We start from the raw sequence: 20,135 nt of genomic DNA on the forward strand, positions 1-20,135 counted from the left end.
TTACGGTTAATGCTCTGGCCAACTAATTTAATTTGCCCGCAACGCAAATTATTATAAACCGAGTAAAACAAAAGGAAAATAGCAAAGAGCAAGACCAGACATAGCGTTAGACAGTCCCAAGACCCAGTCACAGTCGCAGTCGCAGTCTCAGCCTCGAGTCCAAGTTCCACAGACTCCGACACAGACAGCTAGCCAAATACTTGGCTAGAAGAGATGAGGCTGTGAACAGTGATCAGCAGGAGAATCGCTTGGGACTGTGTTCTATGTGCTTTCCAAACCATAAACTTGCGATTTTTAAAGCCAATAACAACAAACACTCCGCTGCAGTGTGTTGTGAGAAATATGTGCAAAATAATAAGAAGTCCGAAAGGCGATAAATCAGCAAAGCAACAAAAACCAAACTAACAGAAGAAATGCCAGTTAAAGGTGTTCAAGAACATCTTGCTTAACAACTCTCTCAACTAAAGGTCACATAACATCCATTAAAAATTGTGCAAGAACGTAAAGCGGAATCCCGAAATGCATATTTTATGACTTCGAGTATTTTTGTGCAGTAGCTCAAGTTTTACTTCCTAATATTTTTCCTTTGGCATTTTCATGTTTATAGGCAATCTTTAACTTAATACGTATTATGCGCATCGGTTTAGTGCCAAACTTTCTAGTTTCTAATGGCGCAAAATATGTGCAAGCAGTGGGATATCTTGGGAAGCTTCTTAATATCTTGACTAGACGTGCCAATAATCAATCTTAAAGTCAACAAAATCAATAAACATCATACGAAGAGAAGAATGAATATTTAATGGCCTTGTTCTAAATACATGAACATAGTAAAAAAAATAACTAAAATTGTTGAAATAATTGAATTCTTTTCATTCATTCGAATTTTAACAGAGGGAGGAACAGAAATAAAATATGATCGAAATAACATGCCAAAACATTAATTGATTTATGTTGAATCAGATTAAAGTGTAACGAACAGGAAGAACAAATGAACAATGAAATAAAAAAGTATAATAAATAAAGTAGACCAATTACTTTAACTAAATGTAACTTATAGGTACAAAATATGTAAGCCAATAATTGATTTTTTACATATTACATAATCTTATTAGTTTAACCAGTAACATATGTTAAATAAATTTAAAGAGTAACTAAAGACAATCTACACACTTTAAAAATAGATAAATAAAAACTACTTAATATGAAGTTAATACATATAAAAAAAATACATCAATCAATAATTAAATTTTATTTAAGGAATATAAGTCTTGCAAATATCAAACTTGAAATAAAATAAATATAGTAATTAAAGTAAATAGACTTACATGTTTAATTAAACCAATCCATGAACTGAATAAACTTTTTGAATTTCTTCATCTCTTTGGTCCAATAACTTATTAAATGTATTTGCATTTGATTTAAATATTCTATGCTCCAGTTGCCGTGACTTTGCTCATCTCTGACAGCCAGTTGTAATGTTTGTGGCTTTCCTCGCCCTCGCAGTTGATGTTGTTGCAACTGTGGCAAGCGCATTTGTGGCGAGTCGTGTTGCCCCATTAGGCCATAAAGCGTTACCAAACGCCATTTGCACGTAAATATTGACACGCCCCTTTTGGGGGCTATCGCAATTGGAGCTGCATATCGAAACTGATATTGTATCTAGATGCAAGATGCTAGATGTTGGCTGCTGATAATGATGATGGGTATGATGAAATGAAATTGTTGGTTTCGATTTTGGCTAATTGCAGAGTCCATTGAAATGCCTACTTAGGGCTAATTGGTCCCATCGGAAGCGCCGCCGAGACATGTACAAACATTTCACGCTGTGCTGTCATAGATGTTGTAATTGATGCCGCCGCAGTGCCATGTCACAGATGTCAACCTAGACCGCCAGACCGCAGCTGGACACAGTCCAGAGAAAGAGAAAGAGATGGGCCCAGACCTAGACTCTGTTGCTTTTTCAAAGCTAAGGACGGCAAATCTAACAACTTTGATTGACTTGTGATTTGAAGGCGCGCCTAATTGAACCGAGGCGAGTCAGCGACTGCGACTGCGATTGCAACTGCTGCGACTGCAGTGAAGTGGAGTCCAGTGCGGAGATGCTGAGATGCAGACACTGACATGCCTTGGAGACTGGACATCTGGACATGACACTGTCTCTCTCCATCGTCCCTTTCCCTCTGTGTGTCTTTTGCGTTGTTGTCAGTAGCTCGAGCAAAATGTTCGTGAGAAATGTCATTAATACGAACGACGTGTTGTGGATGTGCTTCTTCTCTATGTGGTTCTCGTAACTATGTAAGTACTACGTACTATGTGTGTCCATCATCAGCCAGCATTCGCATCTGTACACGGTTCAGTGTTTAGTGTTCACTCTGTATGCTGCATTGTTGCACTTAATTAATGCGAGGCTGCAAGTCTTTGGATCACTTCTTTGCCCGTTCTCAACACGCCCTCGGCATGCATTTGTGTTTGTGTCTCGCCATATAAGGTCAATTGATAGGCGTTGGCCATGTCCAGTGGCGTTAGCAGTAGGGGGATTTTTTCTAGAGGCTGAAGAACAAAAGCAAAAAGAACTGAAAGCCTTTTGTGTGGCTTTATAACAAAAAGATCATAGAACAAAATTCCTCTCTATTATTTTTATACATTCCAAAAAAACATCCAGCAATAACATGAAGCAATAGTTCTATATATAAATTTCAGATATAATATTTAAGATATTTTACTCAATAATCTAACTTCAAAATTAGCATAAGAATGATTTATAATCACTCGCTCGAAAAATTATTTCATACTTTTAGATTTCTTAAGGTTTTTTCTGATAATGTTATGTATCATTATGTCTATTATGCATTTCAAAAAAGTTTAACAAGAATGTCAAGCGACTCCTTAATAATTATTCTTTATATTACTTTCAGAAATTATACTTTAAAGTTCATCGTCCATAATCCAAAATTTCAAAGTCGAGATAAGAACGCATACAAAATACTTTCTTCAAAAAAAAGGTTAATGCTTTGTTTTCGTCATAGTTGCTATAAGTGATATCCATCTTTATTATTTTTATATATTCTAAATAGCTTTAATTTCAAGCAACACTATAATAATTATTCTTTAATTCAATTTAAGAAATCATACTCTCCATAATTTCGCTACGGATTCAATATACGATTTTATATAACATACTTTATTATCTAAAATAGTTTCAATAAGTTCCTATAGTTGTTTTTATATTTTATATTTTCTTTATACATTGTATTCACTTTTAAAACATTTAAAGATAAGCTCAATTGAATTAGCAAAGGCTAATCCTTTTCCCTCTCAAAGCGTCTTTGGTCCATGCCACTGTTTGCTGTGTAATGGAATTGCTTTAAGGCACTTACGCTTAGAACTTGGCTATAATAGCGCAGCATTAACGTTTAGCCAACTGGCACCCAATCTCTCAAAGCGTTAAGAAATTATTTGAAACATGCAGCGCCGCTGCCGCATCGGCATCCAATAATATAGGTCTCTACCTCCCCCCTCCCAAGTCCAATCCACTCCACTGCAATATAAAGTGAAGCATAGACTATGCTATAGACAATACCAGTTACTGAGGCCTCTTGTTGTTGTTTGTTTGAAGGCGTTAATAGGCGCTGCAATGCCAATAATTTGCAATTATATTTAATTGTAATTGTAATTGCAATTGTAATCGTAATCGTTGTGTGGTACAACAACTCGTAATTGAGTGTAAGTTGTTTTCAGTTGTTTTGTGTTTTCTTCTTTATTTTTTTTTATCAGCTTTTATTGAGAGTATTTGCTCATCGTGTTTGTGTGTGCTTGAGTGAGTCTGTGTGTGTTTGCCCGGGGGCATTATGTACATACATATAACATTATTGTGTTGTGTTCGCTTAAACGATCTTTTACTTGGCTAAACAAATTGTGTTGACCATTATTATTATTGGGGGCTTAATTGCTCGTGGAGGCATAAATCTTAGTGCGTTATAAAACTGTCAGAAATCGTCGAGATTATTATTATTACAATTATTAAATTATTATAAACTTGCACACAAAGTGTATTTCAATTATAAAATACTACACAAAAAATCATTTAGACTTGATATTCTTAGTTCTAATTTCTTTTTATTTTTATTGTAGATCTTGCATAATAGATATCGATTGTTAAATTAAATTACTTAAATTCTCTTCGATCGGCTGCAACAATCGATATCCACCATATATATAGTTCTTAATTTCACCATTATTGCAGACTAAATGAGAATAGCTATAGTCAATATCAACTGATTAGATCAACGTTCGTACTATATACTTATATGGCCTGTGTAAATGGTGAATTATGCTTCGATTTAAACTTATTCGTTTGTTTGTTTTTTTTTTTTCTTTTAACTAGGACTACAAATTGCAAATCCATTTCGAGTCGTCGCTGAAATATATCAAAATTCCAGTACATATTTTATCATAAGATATCTTAAGTATATATATCTGCTATATGCTATTGAATTCGTTACAAACTATGAGCTTAGCAATTATGACAAAAGTATTACACTATTCAATTGAATCATCATTCACTTATTGCTGCTCCTTGGGAGCCGTATTAGGGTTAGTTGAGAGGGGGAGGGAGAAAGGGAGGAAGGGGTAATGGGAATGGGAAGGGAGCGCTATGTGCTGCATCTTAATATTACGAAAAAATACTCAGTTCCAGTGTTCTCGATAGCTCCGGTGGCTCTCTGTTGACTCCTGCTCGCCTGCCTTCAGTCAGTACAATATTCCCGGATGCACAGCGCCGCTTCGCTGGAAGTAGACATTCGGATTGCTGCTCAATGTGGGCTCCAGCGTCGTATAAAGGTTCGTTTCGTCGGGTCGTATAAACATGCCTGATGTGGAGGAAGTAAAGTGAGAAGAGGAGGTTATGATAATGTATCAAGGAAATAACTGATAAAGATGAGTTCAAATTTGTGAAGGCAAATTAATAAGTATTTATAAAAAGAAATAAAATATACAAAAAATATTCTTATTCCTAATAAGTACAATGTATTGAATAGTTAAGATTAATTTTGCAGATAATAAAATCAAAAATTGTATTCCAAATTTTTCAAATTAAAAAGTGAATTCTATTCATCAACCAAACCAAGTGTTCTTCTATTAAATTATTAAATTCTTGATGGTTTAAAATAATTACTGGTTTAGACAACTATTTGCTTGAATTATTTACTGCCGCCTTTATTGATCTATTGATATAAAGAGCTAAGCATAAACAAAAAAGAATGCTAGTATGTTATTACCTGGCGCATAGCGCAGCGTTTTGGCCAATTGCGCTGCCTGTGTCATGGAGGTAAGCGAGTTACCCAGCTTGAGGGTCAGCGGTGTGGCCAGCTGTGTGGGCGGTGCGGGCGGTGGTGGTGGTGGTGGTGCGGGTGGGTAATAGCAAAACGGGTGCGCGCTCAAATGTGCTGGAAAATAGTGATACATACGTGTATAGCTCGGCGGTGCGGCGGTGACCAAAGCGACTCGATCTGCTGGCCCGGAACCCAAGTGGTTGTTGTTGTTGTTGGTGTGCATAGGGTTTTGTTGTAGTTGTATTGTGTGTGTGTGTGCAGTTGCGTGCATGTGTGCGTTTTATCGATAGCAATTCCAAACCAAATCCAAACCAAAATCAAACCCAGCCGTGACACACACACACACATATACACATAGGCATACGAGTATAATAATAAATATATATATATAGAGAGTGTGTAAATATATGTACAGTAATTATTTTGGTTGTGCCACACATACAGATGTGTGTCGTTCGTTATTTTTTTTGTATTGTTTGTGTTGGGTTTGACAATAAATGTAAATTTAATTAAATTTGAAAAAGGTAAAATACCGGAAACAAAACCAAAAATGAGAAAAAGATATTCAAAATGATTGATGAATAAAATAATAAAAATCAACAAAAATAACATGAAAAGATTATGTAATGTACATTGAGGTGTACGTGCGTGTGTGTGCGAGTGTGTGTATGTGTGTGTGAGTCGTGAGCGTGTCGAGAATTTTGGATGATGTTGACAAATTCGATGAGGGTGACCATTGGATTTTGGTATTGAAGTTGTTGCCGTTGTAATGATAAGATTGTGTTTTTTGTGTGTCGCAATGATGATGAACGTGATGATAATGATGAAGATGAAGATGATGATGTTGGTGATGATGATGATGATCATGATGTTTGATGGATTGACAAAAAAAAATGTGATAGAAAAATGTATAGTATATATATATGAAAATGAATTGAGTGCAAGGTAAATAAATGTCTTAAGTTCATAACAATCGTAAACGAGATTTTATATATCAAATAACGAAAAACGAAAAAAGATGTCACAATGGCTGCATTGGGCACACATTGCGGCTCAGACCACTAACCACTGACCACTGACCACTTATGTAGCTGCGACCACTAATTAGCCGCGTTGACCCAACTGGCCGCCAGACAAACAACCTAATTTCCGAAAAGAGCAAACCAAAATTACTCTGTCATATTTCACACTTTTGCCTAGGCGCCATAGATATACAAAATGCAGAGAGTTAAGCAGCAATTTATGGTGAGCTTTAATGATGCCAAATCTGAGCTAAAACCTTTCGTGTCAATGGGCCAACTTTATAACACCCTCAAGCCATAGAGAAAGTCTGTTGATTATTGTGCGTATTGAGCAAAAACCTAAAGCGTCAGTTTGTCTTTAGCGTATTACAGTTTGCGTGTGTATTTATGAACGACAAGGTCATTAACAGCATAAATCGATTTATAAGAAACTGTTTTATGACATTTTATAGTTCGCATAAGCATATAATTGATTGCACTCATCAGAGATCAGAGTCCCCTCTCTCAACCACGATCCGGCTGATCATATAACTCCGCATGTCATTGAACTATGTGTGTATATATATCACACAAATATGATGCTTATCAATAGCTCGCGTGATTTACTAGTCTCCATTAGTTTCAACCATTTAACAAGATGGTTTATTAAGCGAGTTAACAGCAACAAAAAACAAAACAGAAAAAATACAAAATAAAAAAATAGATATGCTGATAGAAACAAACAACATAGACCTTAAGCAGAAACAAAACAAGTTGCGGCTCTAATTATACTGAGAATCTATAGCTAAAATTAGTATTTCCCACTAGACGCAGCTGTGTGCTTTGTCTCCGCTATCGCTCGATTCAGATCAATTAAACTTGTAAATATTTGTTAAGTAAATCTTGTTTTAGTTTTGCAGTGTTATGAATAACATTTTGTATAATCATGATTAACTGCGCTCACGAGTTCGTTGCCTAAGTCTTTTGCATTGCGAGTTGAGTTTGTCGCCTAAGTCTTTTGTTTGCATAAGCTTTGTAATTAGCAGTAGACAAGTATTTTTAGCAACAATTACATTACATTATAGTGCGAACAAGACAAACTTGTCAGTAATTAGGTAACTACACCATCAAGTTTGTCGCTTAAGTCTTTTGTTTGACAGCACTTGAAATTCTATTTTTGTGCACAAATTTCAAGCTTATCATTAGCTCGCTCGTTCCGCGTCTGTTATACACAAGGTATATAAATAAATAAAGTAAAACATGCAAAGCCAAACAAATGCGAGCCAATCAGCCGGCTGTTCGCCTGTCGCTGCCCGATTTTTCAGACATGGCTTATAAATTATGATTATTATATTTTCAACAGCTTGCAGGGCAATGTAAGAAAACGGCACACACACACACACGTACACACTCACACGTGCAGTAAAGTATGTTAATGACATAAAAACTGAACAAAAATAACAGAGGCTGAGATAAATAAAAACGTCGACGTCGGAAATTCTGCTAAGCTCTGAGAGCAGAGGCAGAGGCAGAAGCTGGCGACTGGGATTCAGATTGGGGCTGCTGACTGGGCTGCTGCCTGCCTGGCTGCTGAACTCTTGACAGTGTTAAATGCAGCAGTTACACACATGCTGACTTGGTTTCTCTGATGCCATTGCAAAAGCCTATGCCCCGACTGGCCTCTGTGTCTCTCCCTCCTTTCCCTTCCCCTATCCCCTTTCCATCTGGCTGGTTTAGTTGTGGCCGTCTTGGTTTTCTAATTAACTTAGAACAAATACTGCAATTAAGCTCGCTTGTTTCTGCTTGCTGCCCTGGCAGCGCACGAGCTGTGAATCTGGAATTATGTGTCAGAAAATGAAAATACATATGCACCTCTCTCTCTCTGTCTGTGTGTATATGTTGCACATTTGCAAACAAGTTTGTTGCTGCTGCTGCTGCAGCTGAAGCGGCAAATTTGGCTTAATTCTTGGCTGCCTGATTCCACATTTGCAGAGCCAACTAAATGAGATTTTCACCAGCTTCTGCGCGTCTGTGCTAAAGTGTCTGTCAGTTAGCTCGCTTTACCATTATGAATTATGCTCGCTTGCATAAAATATGCCACTTTGCGACTGCTGCCACTTGCCACAGCTGTCTATTCTGGACACCAACAACAACAACGACAACAACGTCAACAAGTACAACGACAACTGCATAAAATCCAGCTAGAAAATGAGCCAAAACAGCAAAAATAAATGGCTAATTAAGTGCAAATATGTATGACCAGACTCAACTCGTGCGTGTTCCGCACTGCATTCGTATTGGTGCATCCAGACTTTGCATGTGTGGGCGTAAAGTTACAGTTCGCTAGCGATGACAGTGACTACAAGTGACTGTCAGTGACTGGCAACTAATTGCAGTGACTGTAAGAGCCACTTATCATAGTACTATTAAAAGAAATTTTATTAATAAATAACTATCAAAATTAAAAGATTTATTTTAAATTTATTTTAATTTTAAATTATTTTTTCATTTAAGTTTCATTAAGTTTGGAATATCTAAGTATGTATTTAATATTAATATTCAAAAGGACTGCAAAATGTAGAAAATATTTAAAAGATTAACAAAATAAATATTATTTTTTTTAATATATATTTAAGAAATTTGTATTTATATCCAATTAAATAATTAGCAATATTGGAAGCTCTGAAAGATATATATAACAAATTACGAGACAAATATTGAAGATATAGCAAATTTAATATTTGTTCTTAGCTTTGAATTTCAGTTAAATGAAGTTTTGAAATTTAATAAACACAAGATTTGAAAATATAAGAATTTAATACGATAATTTAGAATTTAATAAAATAATTTGTATTATAAAATGTATATAATGAATTTATGTTTATAAAAATGCATTGTGTTTTTTTTTTTTAAATTAATATTATTCACAAATAATTATATGTATATTAAAAGTTTTTAATAAAATTAATAAAATCGACTAAGAGGTAAGTAGGTGAAATTTAATCAAATTTAATATTTTGTTCCATGTTTTGAAATTTGAATTTAATTTTCGAAGTTTAAATTAAGATTTCATTTTATAATGAAAAATTATGAAAATCTGAGAAATATGTATTAATTTACTAAGCCAAACAAAATATGTATTTTATTTTTGTTTTTTTTTTAGGAAATTTATTTGTATTTTGCTTAAATCAAACAATCGAAATTAAATTGTTTTAGCAATTTTTTGTGTTTGTTGTTCGAGTACCTATAATGACAGATAACTGTGCAGTTTCCCTTCGTTTATACGCTTTGGTATTTTCAAAGCTTTTCCGGCATTTTCATCTGCCATTTGGCAAGTTGAACGTTTTTTCTTTCTTTCCACCTTGACCATGAAAATCACATAATTGCTCATCTCTATTGACAGTCAACTAACCGCTAACGTTTTTCCACGTTTTGCATTTTGCAGTTGTCGTTCGTTGCCGGATCTGCCCGCCTCTTCCCCTTCTTTCGCCCCTCTATCTGTCTCTCACCCCTCGCTACTCGCTCTCTCTCTCTCTCTCTCTCTCTCTCTCGCTAGCTGAGTCTCACACGTAGTATCGCTGGCAACAAGTTAAAGTTAAACCAACTGCCGCACGTTGACTGATTGCTACGTGCAGATTGTCATTGTTCGCTCTTGTTGTTGTTCTTATTGTCGTTGTTCTAGTCGCTGCCAAGTATTCTTAGAGTATTGTTGTTGTTGTTAGTGTTGTTGTTTGTTGCTCGTACATACTTTGCAGACTTGAGTAATTTCCTTGGCGAGCGTCGAGTTTTTCCTTATTGGCTGCAGCTCGTACAACTCTGGGGTCTTCCGTCCCCCGACTACTACTACTCTGGGTTCTATAAATGTGTATGTATGTGTGTGTGTGCTTCGAGAGTGAGTTGCCAGATGTTGTGATATCACGAAGCAGCATTATAACTAATTGGCCACGTTCGTTGGGAGCTCTCTCTCTCTCTCTCTCCCTCTCACTCTCTAACTGAATGTGTGCAGAGTTCATTGTCATGAACGTGGCTCGCTTTTAGCCAGCCGAGAGCAAGGGTCTAGCCACAGTTAGAGGCCTAAGCGGAAGAGTTGCATTTTTCACATGCTCGCAAACGCAACGCGAACGCAAACGTAAGATAACACAGTTGGCAATTTGCATATTTCGGCTAAGGAAGGGCGTCTGACCTTCAAATTGCTAACATAAGTACAATTCAATTTGCATTATACGAGCGCTGTGCTGCTTGTGCCGTGGCATTAACCGCAAATCAGTGAGTGCCTGATACCGTACGCAGCATCAGTTTGGTCTTGGCCAATTTAGCGTCATAATTTAACTTATGCAGTTGGCATGGCTCATTGGCTGCCGCTGTTGCTCCACTCGCTTGGCTCGCTGGCTAACTGGTTGACTACTGCTTCAATCGCTTGGCTTTTCCGCTTTCGGTTTCATTGCAACAATTCGGAACTGGTTATCGATTACGTTTACAACGTCGCCGTCGGTGTCCACATCGTTCCCAGCTCCCAGCTCTGTGAGTCCACTTCTAGGCGCAAAACTTAAATATCATCCAAGAGTTTCAGACTCAGTCTCAGTCTTTGTGGCTGGGCTGCTGCTGCTGTTGTTATTGCAAAACCGCTATAATTTTGTGGTAATATACAGCGACGCTCGTTTCAAGCACGTGCTGCAGCGTTTACTCGACTCATATATTAAGTTACCAACACACACACACATACAGATTCAGATACTACAGATACTCAGCAACACGTACTTCACAGATTTGTACGTTACGCCATAGTCATCGCCATCGCCATCGTCAGCTCTCAGTTCTCAGTTCTTTGCTGTCCATTTTCTGTTCAATTCAATTTGTTTTCCTTCCTTGCTTTTTTTTTTTGAGTAGTATTTTTCAATTTCAAGTTCGTTGCCTAAGTCTTTGGTTTTTTGTTTGTGCTGCTGAAGAGGGCTTAGAACAATTGAGGCTAATCGATTTTTTTTCCATCTCCAATATTTGCTGTTTTTTGACAGCTGATGCTGGTGGTCAAAGCAATCCAATGAACCACTCGAAGCGATCAAGCCAGTTTTAGTTTTTTTTTCTGTTATTGTTGTTTATAGGGCCTCAAATTGGGGAATTTGACAAAAGAAAAGTAAATGTTGTGTATTGGACATATTGGAAAACAGTTGAATAAACTCTAAACGATAGATTGATGATACAACATTATAATATTATTAAAAATATAACGAACATTTTTTGGTCAAAGTAATCAATAACTATTTCGCATTCAGATATCGATTATTAATTGTTTTTAGTTCTTCTTCGGATTCAAGTTTCATTAGCAAAACAACTTTTTTTTTGGAAAGCTATTCGAAGGTCAATAAAATTTGTTAAGGCTGCCGTTTGTATTACATGATTATGAAGGTTCTTTCACTGTCAGATCAAATGACTGAGGGCACAAACTTGTTTCTTTCTTCACAAGAACAATTCTATAGAAGTAAGAGGTTCATTTTGAGATCTATATTTATTTAACATTTCACACCTAGAAAACAGTTGCCTTAATTCTTAAACTAATTCGAGCTCAATTATCAAATCATTAGATAAAGCTGGGAAAACTGTTGACATGCTTTTTGATGGCCCGCAATTTGTTTAACAAAAGATTTGTGCAACTTGTGATGATTCTGTTATGAATAATTCTTTTAAATATCAGAAATTATGTTAATTATAACAGAACTTTCTTTACGTTTTGCCGAGTCGCTTAAGCTTAAAGTTTTGCTTGTTTTGTTGACATTGAAAGATCGATCAGTTTCTCAAGTATATTTGAAGTCTCAAAGTCGGCACAGTTAAATCGATATGCCATTATGGCCTCCTCAGGCGGCTTATTGTAGCGATAACTATTGACATATCCCCAAGATAAACAACGAACGAAACAAGACGAGACGAGACGAGACGAAGAAAAAAACTTCCGCAGAGCTCTTAACCTTCTCCCGGTTAAGCACGTTGACAACGCAATACAAGTAAGTGAATTAGCATTGTTGTTGCTACGATTATTATTATTATTATTATTGGATGTTATTGTTATTGCTGCTGTTGTCGTTGCTGCAGCCATCGGCATGAATGATTGATTTTATGTATGTAGCTGCCTGGCATAAAGTCACTCAATAAAATTACGAAAAAATGCGCCGTCGCATAGAACAAAGGCCACAAGGCAGATGCATCTCTCATCCTCATCTCTGCCTCTACCTTACTGACCAAGTGGCCATCGTCAGTTCAAGTGCCTGACGACGACACATCATTGAACAAAACAAAAAAAAAACTCAACTGAGACGCAACAACACGAAAAAAATGATTTCATCATGCAACCGCGGCGGAAGTACCTAAATAATGGGGTAGTTCATTGAGTACTTAGTTAGCTGCGTAAAGGGTTTATCTGCCCAATGGACAAAAGTGTTGATCATCCTATTTTGTGTCATTAAGTTTATTATTTATTGCTTGTATGCGCTTAGCTTTAATTTCAGTGGTGTCTTTAATTATTTGGCTGCTACGAACACAGATTACAGAATTACGAGTCAGCTTTTATTGTTTAATTAATCAATTTATATATTGGAAATATTATTAAGTTTTTCTTGTAACCCACATTTATAATTGCATTAAGAAATAAAATAAACAAACATTTATGGAAAGTCATTCTCTTGGCAGACTTCCTTAATTATTACTTGATTTCATGTCATAGTTTTTGCTTATATTTTGCAGACTTCTTGCACAGATCTTAATGTATTTATTTAGCTGATTTACGACATTTGTTGTTGTTGTTGCACTGTGTGGTGAAACCCACATATTTATTGAACCTCCCTCTGAGTGTCTATTTTTGTGACTAGGCCTGTCATCGCTCAGTTTGTTCAGTTGCTCCCTGCTGCTGTTGCTGTCGTCGTCATCGTCATCATCATCGTTGTCGTAGTCGTCGTCGTTGCTGTCGTCGTGTTGGCCAGGTTGGCGGTGTTGTAGCTGTTACAACAATGCGCCTTCAATTAAAGCGAGCAACCTTGAACTCTTTTCAAGCGGTTTATGCGCGTTCAATCAACGGCAACCGCCGGCCTGCTCATATCGGCCATATCGCGAGTCAGCAACTCAGCAGCCGATCCTTGGCCATGTTGGCGACGCGTCGCAACAACAATAACAAACGACCAAACAGCCGAACAGCAACAACAACCCGACTAGTGAGCTCTGCCAAGCACTGAAACTGAAGCTGTAGCTGTAGCTGAAGCTGTCAATCTGCGTTCCTCGTCTTTGGCTTTTGCCTTTGCCTCAACAATCATCGAGTGATTCGGAGTCTGTGGCTCAACCTCGACTTCGGCATCGACTTCGACTTCGACTTTGGCTCATTCCTTGGCGTCAACGCCGTTAGCTGTCGTTTAGTTTATTGTTGCAAATTGCTCAGTGAATTATGTGCCGAACTGCTTACTGAGAACGACCACACACACACACACACACACACACACTCACACACACATACTTAGAGTTGCAGGTATGCTTGTGCTGTTTGACAGGAAATTTGATCTTGTGGGTTTATTAGAAACCATTTGACTGTGCTTTATATAAGAACGGTTCATTTATTTGCCTTTGAGTTTATCCTCGATTACGATTTAATGACTGGACTTCTGCTGAAGCTTAAAAATGTTTATCACAACTGCCATCAAAAGTCGACACAACTTTGGATATTTCATTTTTTGTTGCGCTCGCTCTCAATTCAATCAGATAACACATTCCATATGTTCTTAAGCCTTTCAATCATTGCAAATTGAGCTGCTCTGTGCAGGTTCGTTTCCTGAGTCTTTTTTTTTCTTCTTGTTGTTGTTACTCAACTACTTTTGCTTTTGACTTTGGTTTATGTAAATTTGTTTGTTGTTACGTTTTCGTTTTTTTTTTGTTTTCTTCACTTTGCAGCCCACGTACAGCTCCAGTTTTTTTTTTATTTGGATTTTGATTTTTGTTTTGCCCTTAATCAAGCGAAAACCCTTTTTGCCTGTACCTCAGTCACTTCACTCAGCGCTGTGGCTTGGCTTGGCTTCGCTTGGCTCAAATCACAACTACAACCCACACACATGCCAGAGGCCCGGACCTGGGGACGGTACCCGATAATGTCAGCTCAGCTTGGCTCAGCTCAGCTCCGTCTCCATCTCCATCTCCGGCTTGTTATAAGCCCTGTGCCAACTTTGATTTTGTGCTCTGTGTCTCCAGACATTTGTCTTTGAGTTTCGTTTTTTTTTTATATATTTTTTGTCATAGCTGATGTTGTCGTTGTTGCTGTTGCTGTTACCCTCAAATGCACTTTCAATTGCAGACAGTTTGACGTATATATGCAGCCTGGCAAAAGTACTATATCTTTCATTTATCTATCTGTGTGTATATACTACGAACCTACCTATATTTTGTTGTCTGTTTGTCTGTCTAGCTGTCTTCTCTGCTTGCCTTGCTTTCTTTGCTCTGCGACGCAGCCGATGCAGAGAGCGAGGCTGCCCACAGGCACTTGGCGTGAGACGAAGCGTTTCGGCAGTGGGCTGTGCGCGGCTCCAGCTCCAGCTCCAGCTATGGCTTTAGCTCTCTGCTTTTTGTATCGCTTGTATTTGCTTTCATGCGTGGCATGAGCTGCAATCTAACATACACACACACTCACACACACATAAAGTCATCGTCAAGTAGCTGCCATGTGCAACGCTTCCTACTTAAGCCCAGCGGCGCAGTGTTATAATTCGGTAAATTATTGCAACATTTATACCCTAACCAGAAGAATTGTTACGTAAGTTGGCTTATGGCAGCTTAAACGCCGAGAATAACCCATGGCGAGTCATCAATTGCGTTTGCTCATGACAAATCCGTTATTAAATAATGCGATTTGTGCTTCTGCGTATTCGCATTAAAAATCGATAAGCAATTAAGCATTTAGACATTAATTACTATTTATTGCAAGCTTTGGAAATTAATTAAGTTTTGAATAGCTCTAATTAACATACTACTTTGTTTGTCAAGTGTTGGCGTAAACGATAAACAATTAATTACAAATAAGCAATTGCTATTAATGTATTTAAATTATTGCAATAAACAATTCTATTCAACTAAAGTAGACTTTTACTCAACCCTAGAAAGTGCATTTCGAATTCGTCTTTTTCAATTATTTACTTTCTTTTGGGCTATAAATATTGTTGTTAATTGTTTAATGCAACCATAAATTTAATGGATTTTTATTAATTAAATTACGTAAAAGTGTAAAAATGTGTGTTGCATGTTTCGGACACGCACACTCATTACTTCCCCCTCTTCTTGCTGTCTGCCAACTTATCCAACTGTTTTTGCTTTCATTAGAAAGCCAAAAGAAAAGACTGTGTTTTGTTTGCTGATCGGCTTTGTTGTTGTTTAGAAATTTCAAACAAAAATGCTGGCAAAAAAGAAATGATCTCCTTTGATGTCATTCTGTTTGCCCATGGCAACGTTTCACTTGCCACTTTGACTATCGCCATTTTTGTCGGAGGTCGCGGCCAATTTCTACAAATTGACAATGACATTTAACACCATTTAATGACTAGATGTGAAATCTAGCTAATAAATATGATCTCGTTGATGGCTCCATTAGCACAACAACAACAAGTAGAAGAGAAGCAACCGCAGCAGTTATCAAAAATTATTAAGAAAGCCGACGTAGCAGAGGGAACTAAATCAAAAGACTTAGGCAACGAACTTGTGCGACGTTCTCACCAACGAAAATGAAAGCAGCCGTTGCGAGCACACAAATGAACATGGAGATAGAGACAGCCAGATAGATAGGCAAACAGACAGTCGGACAGACGGAGAGACAGACTGGCAGATAGACAGATGGATAACTTCATGTGTGTATGTATGTGTGTGTAAGTGTGTGAGTGCTCTTTTTACACTTGGCTTACACGACGGCCTCGAGGAAATTAATATGCCAAACAATTACACGGCATGGCAAAACAATTTTAAGCCCAGTTGATGTCGCTGCACAGTGGCACAAAATTGATAGCATAGCGGCGCAGCAATAAGCAATTGATGATATACAATTTGCGCTATCTACAATTGAGCTTTATTGCGGCAAAGTTTTCCTTTCGTTGTGAATGTGTGTCAAGTTTGCTGCCTAAGTCTTTTGATTTTGGCCGAGAAAAAGAAGGAAAATTGCAGAGGAATTTTAATAGTTCTTAAAATAATTCCACATTAGTTAAGCTAATAAAAAATGAATTTAGTTCATTTCCTGAATCTTATATTTGTATTAGCGTGAAATTATGATATTCTTTGAAATTCTTAGTTTGGGGAATACAAATCCATAACTCTTTGTTCTAAGAATTATTCTTTTTCATATGGTCAAATATTCTTAAGAAAAAAAAAACAAGGAATATAAAGTTAAGTTCGTTGCCTAAGTCTTTTGTTTTTGACTGTTAAAAAATAAGAAAAAAAAACTAAATAATTTGTAGAATAATATAATAAATGATGCCAGTTTGACGACTGAGTTTTTTGCTTGTATTTCCTTGATTTAAATTAATGAAATATGAAATTTGTTAAATCTGTTTCTATGTGACTAGAATACGAAACAATAATGTTATTCTCTATAAACACAAAACATCAAGTCCCTAAATGTTTAATATTAATTACAAGATCGTTTCCTAAGTCTTCCGTTTTTGACTGTATAAAATGTTGGAAAAATCATGAAATGTCAAAAAAATAAAAAAAATTCTCTAGATAGTTACCCAATTTTTTTTTTTATCTGTAGATGCTTTCTTAACAATAATTTATTATGAAATTCCTTGAGCGATATACATATTTAACAATAACTAAAATGCCTAAAACAAACATCACAAAGTTTACAAATTGTATAAATGTCTTACAAGTTCGTTGCCTAAGTCTTTTGTTTTAGTTTGTATCAAATTTAAGAAAAATGGCTGAAAAACTTTGTAAAATACCAAACAATAACATTAAGCTCTATAATTAATGAGCTTGGTATGTGCAAAATGCCTAAATTGTGGACTTAACAGTTGCAGCTTGGACCACTGTGCAGTGTGTTGGCTACCGTTTGAAAGTCAAGACTTTTGCTTTTCTACGTTTTTGTTTTTAGAAAGACCGAACGAGCAGATAAACACAACAAAGAGTTCAAGAGTTCGCCTCGAGGCTTGCAACACACACACACAAACCCCCCTCCCCGCAACCCCTCGGCACATGTGGAGCAAGAAAAGAAAGTTATTACAAAATTAATAGCAACTGACAGCTGAGGCGAGGGACACCCTGCAGCTAAGGCTGGGTCTGAGTCTGCGACTGCGTCTGTGACTACGATTGTGTCTGGCCTGCAAATGCGATTCGATGCACGCAATTGTGACAAACTCCAAAGAGTGCTTTAAGCCTAAGCTAAACGATATAACATCAGATAACACTGAACGAGAGACTTACCTCCACCATTGTTGGCATTGGAGCAGTGCTTGGAGCTCAGTCCCTGGCCCGTATTCGTTGCCGAATTGGGCATGCCACAACCGCTCATCACGCCGTACTTGATGGGCTTGAAGTGGAAGAAGGACGGCGAATAGCCCGAACCGGCGCGACTCAACGAACTGAACTGCTCCTCGCGATCCTCGACGTAGAGTCCCTCCTTGCCCATTGCCGCCAGCTGCCTGCCCTTGGGCATGAACATCACCAGAAAGACGGTGGCCGATGTGGCCACCAAACCAAAAGCAATGCACGCATCCTTATGCCGCTCAGCCACAGCCAGGCCGCAGAGCATCCATCCCAGCCAAATAGGAATGGCGCCACCGATGGCCAGTCCGATGTAGGTCGCCTCACGATAATTGTCTCGTATGCCGCGCGACTTGATCGCCAGCACCGCAATGAAAACGATGAGGAACACAATGTAGATGAGCGAGAAGAGCAGCTCCGAGAACTGAGTTTTGCATAGCGGTATCAACACAGTGCTCACAGCCGCAATGCGCGTATAAATCTCCGGCGTGCCATCCAACGTCGTATACGATGTGGGATAGAAGAGTGCGGAGTAATTGGTCTGCGATGCCACCGTCGTGGAGAGAAAACCGCTGCCCATCACCGGCACACTTGTCGTGTAGATCTCCGGTGGTTGCGTGAGCAGCCACTGCGCACCGATGGCCACCTGAATGAGCAGCGCAAAGAGCAACAACAATCCTTGATAGGGTGCAGGCAAATATACGCCACCGTTCAGACTGATGAGGAATACGCATTTGACGAGCAGCGCGGCAAAGACCAAAGCATATGCAACACCCACGCCAAAGCGTATTGCGCCGCAGCTCAGCAGCGTGGGCTGAGCAGTGATGACAGCACCGAGTCCGGCGCAGGCGAAGAGACCGAGCAGCAGCATTTGACCTAGAAAGAGATGGCGACGCGACGGCGAAGTGCGCCAAGCCTTGAACAGCACAAAGATCTCGAAGGCGCCCATCATTAGCATGGTCAAGCTGGCCAGCACCAGCACAGGAACCACCCACACCTCCTTACGCAGTCCGGCGAACGGCAGCTGAGTGGTGGACACAATGCTGGGCGGTGTCGCATTGCTGTTGCCAGTTGCCCCGTTGCTGCTCTGTGTGGCACGCGGCGTATTGGCGGCGCGTGCTCGGGCGCCCTGACTGCGCGTGGGCGTGGCTGTAGTGGTGACACTGCTGCGATTGCTACTTCCGCTGCTGCTCCGGGTGCCCGCTGTCAACGTGGGCACTACAAAGAATTCCGTGGACATTTCCAAGCGCGCCGCACTCGACACATTGCCCTCGAGCACATGCAGCTGATCCTCGCGACGCAGCAGCTGCTTGGCACTGCGACGCGGTGTCGCAGGCGTCGTCGATGTCGTCGTCGACGTCGTTGTTGTTGTTGATGTGCTTGTTGTTGTTGTTGAAGTGGAGCTGCTATTGTTGGCCTTGAGCAGCTGATAAGCATTGCGTTCTCGCTCCTGGGCAGGCGAACTGGCGCTAACGCTGGTCACGAGACGCACGCGTCGCCAAATATTATTATTGTTCACATTATTATTGTTGTTGTTGCTGTTTGTGTTGTAGTTGGTGTTGGGATTGCGCGCCGCTGGCGTTGCTGCAATCAGTTGCAGGATGATCAAGAGCAACAGCACCAGTCTGCTGGCCTCGATCCAGCGTCTGGCCAGAGTCCAGTTGGCCATTTGGATCGAGTAGTCGCCGTTACGCCCGTTACGTGCTAACTCAAATGCTGCACATGCTCAACACATACACACACACAAACACAGAATCACACACACAGTAAGAAACACGCACAGTCACAAAACTGAAACGCGTCGTTTACACGTTCTACTTCTTCTTCGTCGTCTTCGCTTTCGTCTTTCGTTCAACGCTATCGCTTTTTATCGTATCGCTTTGTGTTCGCCTTTTACGTTTTACGCGCTCGTCACGTCCGCTCGCCAGGCCCAACCAACATCGACTGGTGTCTTGGTCCGCTCTGCAAGTTCGCCTTTGCTTTGGCCCCCCGGTTCAGTCTTGAGCCGTTTGAGGCATGTTTGAAGTCGCTTGCAACTCATACCAAACACTTTGGTTTGATCTCTTCTCTGCTTTGCTTTGCTCTGCTCTGCTTTGCTCTCCCTCTTCACTCTGTCTGGAAGCGAATTGGAGCTTGTTATAGAGAACACTTTCATTCGTTCTGCATATGTGAATAGTATTCTTCTTTTCAGTTGTTGTTGTTGTTTTTTGTATTTGGTTTTTGGCTGGAAAGTGCTATTAGCCGCACTCAGGCACATTTATTGTGCTAAGTTAAGCGAACACCAAACACCAAAGAGTCGAACCACTCGCCAAAATGG

At 38.9% G+C, this 20,135-nt stretch overlaps 1 protein-coding gene across 3 annotated transcripts; it reads right to left on the minus strand.

The window, feature by feature from the left end:
* Nucleotides 1–3,285: 3,285 nt before the first annotated feature.
* LOC117571434 (uncharacterized) lies at nucleotides 3,286–19,751 on the minus strand. 3 transcript variants are annotated; one of them, XM_034253578.2, is made up of 3 exons: nucleotides 17,759–19,751; nucleotides 5,277–5,444; nucleotides 3,295–4,868 (listed from the first exon to the last, which is right to left on the minus strand). In XM_034253578.2, the coding sequence occupies exons 1-3, from the start codon at nucleotides 19,485–19,487 to the stop codon at nucleotides 4,750–4,752; spliced, it is 2,016 nt and encodes a 671-aa protein (XP_034109469.1). In that variant the 5' UTR covers nucleotides 19,488–19,751; the 3' UTR covers nucleotides 3,295–4,749. The 3 variants fall into 3 exon arrangements, with proteins under 3 accessions (XP_051859712.1, XP_034109469.1, XP_034109467.1); XM_034253576.2 differs by having other exon boundaries at nucleotides 3,297–4,868; nucleotides 5,277–5,507; XM_052003752.1 differs by lacking the exon at nucleotides 5,277–5,444 and having other exon boundaries at nucleotides 3,286–4,868.
* Nucleotides 19,752–20,135: the final 384 nt, after the last annotated feature.

Source organism: Drosophila albomicans, chromosome 3 (genome assembly GCF_009650485.2).
Source record: "Drosophila albomicans strain 15112-1751.03 chromosome 3, ASM965048v2, whole genome shotgun sequence".
Lineage (NCBI taxonomy): Eukaryota > Metazoa > Arthropoda > Insecta > Diptera > Drosophilidae > Drosophila > Drosophila albomicans.